An 11,528-nucleotide genomic window follows, 5' to 3' on the forward strand; every position below is an offset into this window, starting at 1 on the left:
TAACATAAGCTCAGCTGCAAAGGTGTAGTGATGATACAGACCTGGGACATTTAAGGCTGTATAGTTTAAAATTAATTTTGTACAGGAATAGTTCAAGGTTACACATCTTTTTAACAGCACTTAATCCCATTATGGCAAAGTTTAACACAATAGCACCAAATTTCAAGGATGGCACTAATCTTTAGTATATTTGCAGCTAATTGCCTAACCATATTGAATGCAGTTTGCTAAGTCACAGTGGATAAGAGTGTCTGCCAAAAGACCAAATGTGAATGTAAGACCTAAAAAGAATAATGAAAACCCTCTGTGCTGGAAACAAAACATGGAGCAAGAGCCAAAAAGTTATCAGACAGTTTTGAAAGATGTACTTTTCTGTCTACCTCCTCCCTTTCAGAATATGCTACAAGCAAAGAGCACACATAAGAGAAGCCAGGGTAGGCCTGTCCATGGGAGTTGCGCGGGGCATCTGATCGCAGGCACATCAGACTGCATCATCACAATAGTGCTTGGGAGTGTGTGGCTGCTAGAAACCCACTTACATCATCTCCCAACTGTCAGATGTAGACATTCTGAGAACACACCTCCCACCCAATCAGGTGCTCACAAAGGATGCTACACTCTGAAGTTAAAAGTTTGAATTTATTCTGCAACATGCACTCTGGTGTTTTGCTGCCTGTAACTCAAACCGCTCTCATTAATAAACCTCTCACATTCTGTTCTGAGCATCATGTAATCCTCATTGTTCCGATTTACTCGTATTCAGACATTCTGCAACAGTTACACTTGTTTGGCTGGTGCGTTTAATCCAAAGCAGCTTGGAGCATTTAACACAGTGTGAGCGTGGGGGGCGGCCTGGAGGAACAAGACACTGGATGTGTGATTCTCCCTGACAGTCCAACTCCAGTGTAACAACCACCAGTGACAGTGCTCCAGGTTCTGACAAACTAACTCCCTCTGTTCTGGTGTCTCTACCGGGAGGCGGAGAGAGAAGACACAGACGAACACAGACCTACATCACCGCATACCACACACACACACACACACACACACACACACACACACACACGCAAAGTTGCGGCTGTTCTCACCGTTACATCTACTGTACCATCGAGGGACACATAGCAGCTACCAATGACATCATCACGACAGCTGTAGCTGTCAGCATTGTTGACGTAGCCCTGACGTCTGAATCTACAAAGCCACCTTCTCCCTTCCAACATCCCGTGCCCCCACCCGCTCAGCAGAGAGCACAGAGGCCCAAGCATTAAGCATACAGAGCAGTCTTCACTGTCTTTCACCCTCCACTGACTCCACCTCATTTCCTATACCACTTCCTCATACATGACAACCTTAAATTAACGGCTCCAGAGGTTCTGCATACTGTGGTATGCCGTTTTCCTCATGGGGAGGAAGTGCGGTGTAGTCCAACTGGGCTTGTAGCCAAAACGTCCACAGGTTGGATTCTCTGGTGGGACACTGCCGTGGTGACCTTGAGTGAGACACTTCAAATGGATTGCTTCAGCAAATATCTGCTGAATAAACTGATAATACACCAAACGTAAGCTGCCCAGGAAAGTGACGGTAATGGATGATGATAGCGTAGCGATGGTTCGGGGATAAGCCCTTAATCACTGGCATCTGTAACCTTGCGGCGTGAATGTTTAACGTTGGCTGTGGGTTTAATCCAGGGGAGAAACACCAGCACAGTGGCAGGTGTGGTGGCTAAGCACAGGCCGTGTTCAGCCGCCTTCCGCTCAGTGGACAGCACAGGTGTCGTTTGCCCCATTTCGGATAATAAGGGCATTCCACACCTGAGGCCTGTGAGGAGCGCACCTCAACAGGATGTTATTACAACATCACAGAGAGCCTACAGGGGTGTGTCCTAAAACAACTCCAGTCTATAGTCTACCAAATTCTTGCAGGACCACCGGGACAACACTGTCATGCCTTGCTTTGCTGAGCCTCCCTGCTTTTCTAAGTGCTGCTGGGGAAGGTAAACGGAGTCTGATTCTCCCGGGAGGCGGCTGCCTTCAGCTGCAGATCCGGGGCGGTGGGGTGATCACAGGTGGGGATGGAGCCACGGGCGCACCTGGAGCCTTTGCTGGCGGGCATGTGAACCATTACTCAGACCTGATCCAGGCAGAGGGGAGAGCGAAAGGGAGGGCACACCGGAGGCCCATTACCGTAATGGAAGACTTCTACCACTGGGAGAATTTTCTTTCTCGGTGTCAGGGGATGCCCGCCATCTTACCACCCACACCTGAGGGCGAACATGTCAGCTGGCGAACAGCTTTCTCCCTGCCTGCCTCACTCTCTGTGTTACATCACTGGGAGAACTGCCCAAAACACACAACCAACGCCTCTGAGAAGAGGAGAGGGGGGCGCCATGACCACAGCGTTAAAACTGAGCTCGTGCGTGAGAGCTGTTCTCTGCTGCAGGGAGGAGATGAGGGTGAATCGGAACTTGTGAGAGGGAGCAGAAATATGGATGCAGGCCATTGGGTGCACCGTTGTTCATGATCTGACTCCAGCGGCCGTCTGGCCAGACCCCTGCTTCAGCCTCAAAGCCTTTTCTCATGAAAGGACTCCTTCACCCAAGGCCGGATGACACATGTCAAACCTATGAAGAGAGGAACACTGAAGTCCAAAGAACTGAAAAGAAAGCAAACCTGGGGGCTGATCAGGAAACCTGGGGGCTTGTTAGGATGGTAGGAGGCTCACGTCCGATTCTCAGGCCCCTGTGCGGACGAGCCCCCGGGGCAGCAGGAGCAGACTGCTCGTTCTCACAGAGCCTTTTTGTGTCCTCTCTCATATCAGAGGTCACAGGTCACAGGTCACAGGTCATTTCTACCCGTGGAGGGGGCCGTGACGACACCTGACTCTCACCCTGTTCACATGTGCTTTGTGCATTGATCCTGACCTCTCTGTGAGGAGTGGACTGACATTCTCATCCCTGCGGAGGTGCGCCGAGGGGCGTGGAAGTGTAGGAGTGTAGAATCTGCAGCGTGGCAGGGGCTTCGCACTCACCTGGGCCACAGGTTCGGTATTAGCGACGACGGGGAAATCCTGAACGACCCTGACCTGCTCCGCACCGCTGCTCCTGCCTGTCCGGCAGACCCAGGAGGGCCTGAATTATTCACGCCCTGGGCAGGGCGAGCGCTTCCGTGTTGTGTCTGAACGCGTGGCAGGCGATGAAATAATAATGACCCACTTTCCCTCCACTTGAGAGACAGATGTCACACACACACACACACACACACACACACACACACAGGCTCTGCACTGTTAATAAATATCTCCCCATCATGGGAATGAGAAAATGGAGCAGAACAGAGTAACATTCACATCCACACATCACAGTGTACTAATTTGATACTACAGTATAGCATAGATAGGGGCCCGTGAGGTCTGTCTAAGGCTGCTCTAACATACTGCTCTAACATACTCGGTCACCTTCATGTCTGACGGTGAGATCCACACAGCAGCCTGACAGTTTTTCCCTGTCCTGCCTCTGTCAGTATTGGTCAGGACTAGAGGGCCGGGAAAGGGTGTCACTGTTGGTCTGGAAGCAAAGGCTGCTCTGGACATAAGTTACTCCTTCCTATTTTTCTCCCTGTGCATTTCTTTAGCTTTGGCAAACTGCTGCTTTGTTTTTCTCAAATCTGACGGCACCATAGGGAAATGTGGTCAACCCATACACTTCTGCTCAAGACATTATATCCCCCCCACCACCCCTCTCTCTCTCTCCCTGCCTGCCCCGTCTATGTCCCTCCGCACACCTTTCTATTCTGTCTCTCCCCAAACCCCCCCCCCCACTTGTCTCCCTCTCTCTCCCTCCCTCAAGATGAAGATGTTGACAGTAGAAGCTAGTTCCTGGGATAGTTGGCTGGGATCCAGTAGCATTTCTCAGAGGAGGAAGAGGGAATATGGAGGATTTTTCTGGGGGGGGGGGCGGGGGGGCTGCTTCTACAAGAGAGGATGCAATGCTGGCGGCAGTGGATTTCTGACACTGATGAACTGAGAGGGACTCTCTCCCGGCCCGCGCCCTGCTCCTACACCCCCCACCCACAGGGCATTGGTACTACAGTGGCTCAGCGCTGCTGTCAGCGGTGGTGACGAATGGCAGCCTCTAACGCGCGCTCTAACGGTGGCAGTGTGACTGCAGAGGGAGGGAAGAAACCCGGCTCTTTTCCCTCCTGCTCCGACGCCGCCAGATTTGTGTGCGGAACTGCAGCAAGGAATTTCAATCATCAACACTGAGTGTGCATGCGTGTCTCTTTTTTTATGTCTTAAGAGACTGTGAGTAACCGACGGGTAACCGAGGGGCAATGTTTTTGTGGGTTTTGTGGGTCTGAAAGAGAGACTGCCATTTGAGCATGTGTGCGTAATCTCTGTAGAGATAAAAAGCGAGCTGACCCTCGTAGATTGTGAAGGTAAGAGGTAGACAGCTGGAATGGAGTAGAAGAGATCTTGTTTGCCAAAGTTGCCAATAAAATTCGATTTGAAAAGGTCAAGACAATAGTAATTAAAACAATCACCAAAAACACTTCTGTATATTAAATCAGCTGAGAGCATAATACCATCCAGTCAAAGATTAGAGAACCACCAACGGTCCACCTTTCAATTCAAGCCCATAAGTATCTTTGCAAGCTCAGTATTTTGAGATCATTGTCTTACAGACGGTAAAGCCTTACCAAGACCAAAAGAAGTTCAAACTGACTGAGTTTGTTTATATTCCTCATAATGCCAAAGTCACACGTGAGGATTCATCAGACACCGGCGGAAGGACTGTCTGCCAGCACTACTCTAAATGAAGAGATGGCAGGAATGCTGAGGGTTATTTAGCCCAGAGATCAATCTTCACAAACAGCCTTCACAAACTGCCTCCTCCAGCAGCTAGCCTGATTGGTTTTGCCTTCACCTGCTCTGCGTCGGCATTAGTCTTCGGTAATTATTCCTGAAACTTATCTGCCCGGCCCCCCTCCCCCCTCCCCACACACCGCACACCTGCTTGACAAAGATAACATTTAGGGGAGGGGGGGGAGGAAAGCTGAGAGCTAAGACTCCATTACAAAGAGGAGAGGGTGTCTGGTGAGGCCTCTTCCAGGCGTAGCTCCACGTGACTATACCCTCCAGTCACGCCCCAGACCAGTCTGCGTGACACAAACCCAGGGACACAGCCCCACAAGGACCTCATGAAGATGTCACGCAGAGAAGGGCAGGCCCCGACAGAGGGAAAACACCATGTAACTGCGGATTGATTAAGCGGTATGAAAAAGAACTGGATCACTGGATGACAGCTGGGCTTGAAATCTTTTTATGAATTCATTCAAAGCACTGCATGCTTTGACATGTACAAATATTTTTTTTTTCCTTTTTTGCCCAGAAAACAACATTTCAAAAGCGAGGCAAATTATGCCTTTTTTTCACTTCAATGGCTTTTTCAGATGGTGCTCTGAGAGGCAGGCTGTTGGTGCTGGAAGGAGAGAGAGAGACGTACAGAGAGAGGGAAGGAGAGGGATATTCGTGCATCCCCTCTAGCCCCAGCTATAGCAAAGGAGAGCCATTCTACAGCAGCTACACATGACAAGCCTCACTAAATCGCAGTGTTCGTTGGTGCCAGAAGGAGGAGGGTGTGGTCTGACTCCTTGTGACGATGGCAATACAGAACAGATGAAGGGAAAACCAATCAGGCTGGCTGGTGGAGGGGACAGTTTGTGAAAGCTATTTGTGAAGATCGATCTCCTGACTCCTTATATTTGCTTGTGTTGTACTCTGCCTCACTTGTAAGTTGTTTTGGATAAAAGCAACGACCAAATGAATAAATGTAAATGTGGTCTGATTTAGTCGGGTCTGGGACAGGGGCGGATGGTCTCTGTGCCCAGCCGAGTACGAGAGACTGACGAGCCGCAGTGCAATCGCCCCACAAGGCCAAACCAGCCGAAACTGCTGCTGACCCTGCTGCCAGAGGGGGAGCACTACAACGCTGACACCACTATTTCACCACCCTCCTGCTGACATCACCATTCCGGCGCCCACCACAGGCCGCTGGTCACCCAGATGTCAGGCTAGTCACGCTAGTTGCACTCCGCACCTCTCCCCTGTCTAATTTTACGTGCTTGGCGCTACGGCTCGTAAACAGGAAGCGGTGCTGCACCTGTACCACGGCAAGAACGGTCCCCTGGGATGGCCCATCCATCCCATCCTTCCTCACAGCCCGGACACGCCCTGCCTGTCTCACTCTCACAGGATCAGCAGTTTTTTGTACAGTACGGAGGAAACAACCTTCATCCAAGCGGAATACCCGTAAACAGCCCAGATTGGTGCGAATCATAAGAGCCCACATATCTGAATTACCCTGCTAGTATGAAACAAACAAATACCTAAACAACACTTCATTAAGACACATTAAAGTATCTTCTCAAGTTCAGTATTCTGAACTAGTACTGAACTTGATTTATAAAATATGATAATATCGGTGGACCTGAAAAAACTGTCTAACAATATACAGGCATGGGTGTCATGTTTCAAAGCTAAAACACCAGCATTGCTTTTCCATCAAAAACTTTCCCAGATACTAAATCACGACTCTACAAAAACAGAGCCCTGTTAACACAGAGGCCATGAGGAGGTACAGCCTGGAAGCCGAATTTGTTGTGAGATTAAAGGATGGTCTTTGTCAGCAGGAGTTCAGAGGACATTAACTGAGCCTCTCAGTCATAAGTGCACCAGTTGGCCAGGACCTAGAATTCCAAGTTGTTTCTTCCCCACAAATCACCATGACCCCACCCATGTGGATTTCCCAAATTCTCCCTGAAAGTAATCAGGTCTAAACAGAATCTTCTGTCTTTACTGGAAGCAGATAAGATTAGAGGGTCCCTAATCCTTTGTGTGCATGCATTTCTCTCCTGCCCTCAGAGAGGAGGTTTGTGGGAAACCTCCAGACGAGTTGTCCAGTTTCTCCCCTCGGCATGTCAACGTGGGGGAATAAATAACCCTCCCAGCAGTCCCAGTGCTATTGGCCAAGAGTGGGGATCCATATAACAGCCTAGCATAAACACACATGTAACAACTGACAGGAACACAAAGACGAGACACTGATTGCAAATGCAGGAGGCTGGCTGCTCTGGCCCCTCCTCCCCTCCCCACTTGCTAGAAACTGCTCACTGTGCTGTTATCAGGGCAGCCTGAGAGGTGTCTCCACGCTAGTATCCCACGCCCCACGTGTTTGCACACCAGCCCGTACAGGTGATCACGTCATGGCTGGGTATGAGGATGATGAATAGGTGCAGCAGATAAGAGAACACAAAGGACCCCTCTGTTCCAGCGGAGAGGTTACGTCCCCTCTCCCTTTTCGTGTACAACGCTGGAGTGCTGACAGCACCGCCTGAGTTTGCCCCTGGCTCCTACCTTGTGGTTTTTGCCGTGTCTGTAGATCATCCAGTCCTCCCCGTTGGTGCTGACCTCCAGCTTGAAGGTCGTGACATAGTAGGACTTCTGCGTCTCCTTGGAGATGGCCCCCTGGGTGGCGATTCCCGTCAGCACCTTGAGGAAGTTCAGGTCCACCTGAGGGGGGGGGGGTTAGGGGGAGAGGGGGGGTACAGATGAAATGATTGCAGCACGTTTTCCTCTCCGTGTTTACCGGGAGAGAGACCGCTATTGGAATCGAACCCGACATCTATCTCCTGCTGCCGCAGATCCATATTAATGACCCCGAAGTTAATTCTAATCTCCCTTTCCGCAACATCGACAATCAGCTCCCCATTTGATCTCGGCGGCTGCATTAGGTGGGCGACGTGACTGCAGGAGCGCGGAGTTTATCTGGCGTTTCAGCAGCGGCGCCCAGGGAGGCCCCGCTCTCTCTCTCTCTCTCTCTCTCTCTCTCCCCCCGAATCCCTGCTTGCCCGGTGTGTCATATAAACATGAAGGTAAAAGCACGCAGCCCTTGCTATTTGTCAGGGAGACAGGTGTGCTGCTCACACGCCCCCCCATCCACCCCCGCACTCATCCCCCGAGTTGCTGTTGAGGGCGGGGAGGGAGGAAGAAACGTACCTCGACATAAAAATCAATAGCACAGAGGACTGCTGCTAACTATTAATTCCCTGGAAAGGGCCCTCATCAATCAAGTGGCAGTTACCATCAGAGCCGGTTGTTGCTGCATCATCAGACCGCGCCCGGAGAGCAGAGCGTGGAGAGAATGGGCCAGGGCCCCGCCAGCCCGTGCGAGGACTCCGCAACACCACTCTCTCCCTGATGAAACCACGATGCAGAGAGAGAGAGGAGAGATCTGAATTCTAAGCATCCCCCCGGTCTGAGTATTCCTCTCACTCAGAAAGCAGGACAGAGGTAATGGGGTATGAGAATCTACTGCCTGCTTCCGACGGTGTGAGAATAACAACTTCTCTACTGGGAAGAGCACGTGATCTTTCTGTACCAAAGCCTTATGGCTGCCTATTAGTGCCCATAGAACCTTTCAAGCATAAACCCAGACACACACACACACACACACACACACACACACACACGGCTATACACACATACAAACACATACATGCACATATGTGTACACACACACACACACACACACACACACACATACACACACGGGCATATACCTACATATAAACACCAATCAGACTGCATGGTTGGAGCTGAGGAATGTAAGCATTTACATCAGCTCTTTGGGAAGACAGGTTGTCCATGTCTCGGCCAATGAGGTGAGTGTGGTGGTGGTGGAGGGGGGTCCAGTGAAACGAGGGGGGCTGTTCTCCTAGGTGCTAACACCGGGTAGCAGCTGGGACCCCAGCAGGCATGTAGGGACTGCGGAATCCCTGACCACAGAGCCCAGGGAGATGCTCAAATAGATCCCGGCCTCCCCAGATGAGCTCTGGTGAAGGTAACACAGAGAGAGAGAAACCCCTCTGCCACCTCCACTTCCGCGGGGTTCTCATTCTGTCTTGTGACAAGCTCTTCCTGTCAAACCTGAGCGGAGGCCAGCACAATTTAGAGCCCTTTACTGTGCTCTTAAAAGCCTCTCAAACCCTGTAATGAGCTCCTCGTAAATCGTGGCAGGCAGGTTCATTCCAAAAAAGTGAGGACACAATGTTTCACCGCTGCTGGAGGTATTCACCTGAGGAAACCATTCTTCCGGACCATCGCTGTCTCACAACTCAAACGCCCTACCCAGCCCGAGCTAAGCACACCGCAAATCCACACCAGCTGCTATGCCCCATTTAAAACCAGACTTATAATGATAAAAACCAACAGCTCATTACTTATCTTCGTCAGAACTGGTCAGGTAATGTTGTCACTGTGCTGCTTTGCAATTCTCATTCTTATCTACTGTAGATACATGATGTTCGTGATCAAATGTTTTATAAACGTTTTGAAGCAGGCTTCCACCTCAGAGTTCTCCACTTCATGGGGAACCTGCCATCAGAACCAAGGCTGTATATGGTGGACAGAGGGATTGGTGAGGGAGGGGGGGTATGTTGGGCAAGGTGTGTGACCCACCTGGATGTACTCTTTGTTGCTGTCCTCGCTGGGGGTCCAGCCGTTGTCATCGTTGTTGAGCCGCGCCTGCCGGGGAGACCAGCGGCCGTCGTAGAAGGAGGAGGAGGCCGAGATCTGGTCATCCGAGATCCTCCCAAACTCCATGCCGAAAGCACTGCTACAGTGGAAGGCTGGGAAGGGATGGACATCCCAAGTCAACATACCAATGGTGATGCACAGACATACAGAGGAACAGCCAGAGAGATGTGGCGGTACTCACTGTCGCTGACTTCTCTGTGCGTCATGTTGTAGCGAGCGGAGAAGCCGTCTTTGGCCACGGCCATGTCTGTGTGGAAGGAGAGGGAGAGGAGGCCCGTGGAGGACTGGATTTCGGGGGGGATCTTGGTGCCACAGTAGCGTCCAATCAGAGGCCCCACTGTGAAGACACAGGATGCCAATGCATGAGAGCTCGGATCACATGGCATAAGTAATACCAGCCTGAGTCTGAGCCATTCTTAGCACTTCACAGCAAACCTGAGACTAGTCTACCCCACTTTCTCCTTTCCATAAACAGCTCCAGGTGGGCTTTTCAGCAAGATGAATTCTCACTCCATTAGAAAGCACTCTACAAGCCTGGTCCTTAAATGGGACAAACCCTTCCTTAGTGACAGGCAGAACAGAACAGACATGGTGGCTTCAATGTGTCCACAGTAGGGGAGACCATATATGACTTGCATTTTCTCTGTACTGCAACAGGATAAGTGATTTGTCGTCTTAAGAGCTAAGGTGCTTTCCATTCAATTCCATCTATGTCCCTGGACTAGATATGCCCTCTTGGACTTCTCATGATTGATACATTTCATTTTTTTTCCCTCTTTTTTTGATTAATTTAAGATTTTGTGGCCAGAGTGCAGAGTAACAGGGGGCCCAGCCTGACAGTAAGACACAGTCCTCAGCATCTGTTATCTTCTCTCTCTCTCTCACACACACACACACACACACACACAGATCCTGCTATAAGAGGGATGAAATAGTTGAGAATCGATCACTGATATTGATTTTTCTTTTGGGGGAGAGGTGGTTACTTGAGGCTCTTGAACGGGTGGCAGAAATATCTCTCTTTATTAATGGGGTGGATGGCTGGTGTAAATCAAGGCTCGGCACTCAGAAGAAGAGAAGAAAAGGCTCTGAAACGCATTCCAGCACCTACTCGCTCAGGGACTTCCCGTCTCAGGCCTCGTATAACATCCCTCTATTGTGTAACGCTGTTTTCAAGGCCTCGCTTTCCCCTCACCTCCGTGCCATTCAGATGCGGATACACGTCGCCCATTTTCCCCTTTTCCAATTTTTACTTTTACTCTCAGGCGAGAAGGGAAGGAAGCGCTTCCTCTGACAAAGACGGAGGAGCCCACCGCAGTAATGGAGATACTCCTTTACCACCAACACCTCAGGAAACAGACTGGATGAAGTCACACATTCACCGCGTAAAGAAGACCCTCTATTGGGGAAGCCCTTCCTGAACTTCAGAAGCGCACTGCCAAGTCCACAAGCAGGAGGCACTGGGACTCCGTCTGAGAACGGAGCCGCGTGGGCCCTTCAGGAGAGCGGGTCTGTGGGTTTAGTGAATATCACACGCTCAGCACACAGCTCTATTATGACACACATGGAGAAGAGAGCGGCTTTACTATGCTCCTCAGCAGTCAAGGATTAAGCCCCGCTGCCGTATTATTCACGCCCTATTTTTACTCTGGTGATAAAGGTTAAAGCTGCTGCTGCTGCCCGCCTCCTCCACCAGCGCTCCTCCTTTGAATAATACGGGAGCCGTGGCGTTTTGGCCCTGACTCAGGAGATAAGGGAGCGAGGAGGGCCCGTGGCTGTGCTTTCATCCTGCAGTGCACCCGCACAAAAATAGCAGCGACAAGAGCAGCCCCAACGGCACTGTAGTCACGTCTGGGCTCCGAGCTGGGGAGCAGGGACCGGCTCCTGGGCTGGGGAGCAGGGGCCGGGTCCTGGGCTGGGGAGAGGGGGCGGGTCCT

The 11,528-nt window shown here is 50.9% G+C and overlaps 1 protein-coding gene across 2 annotated transcripts in view; it reads right to left on the minus strand.

The window, feature by feature from the left end:
• The window catches only part of LOC118788725 (neuropilin-2-like), a 64,715-nt gene that overhangs the window by 27,343 nt on the left and 25,844 nt on the right, over positions 1-11,528 (minus strand). For both annotated transcript variants that reach the window (XM_036544754.1, XM_036544755.1), the window contains exons 5-7: positions 9,773-9,928; positions 9,514-9,683; positions 7,411-7,566 (exon numbers count right to left, since the gene is read on the minus strand). In XM_036544754.1, the coding sequence (XP_036400647.1) occupies positions 7,411-7,566; positions 9,514-9,683; positions 9,773-9,928 (482 nt within the window). The remainder of the gene's footprint in view (positions 1-7,410; positions 7,567-9,513; positions 9,684-9,772; positions 9,929-11,528) is intronic.

The sequence above is a fragment of the Megalops cyprinoides genome, chromosome 14 (genome assembly GCF_013368585.1).
Source record: "Megalops cyprinoides isolate fMegCyp1 chromosome 14, fMegCyp1.pri, whole genome shotgun sequence".
NCBI lineage: Eukaryota > Metazoa > Chordata > Actinopteri > Elopiformes > Megalopidae > Megalops > Megalops cyprinoides.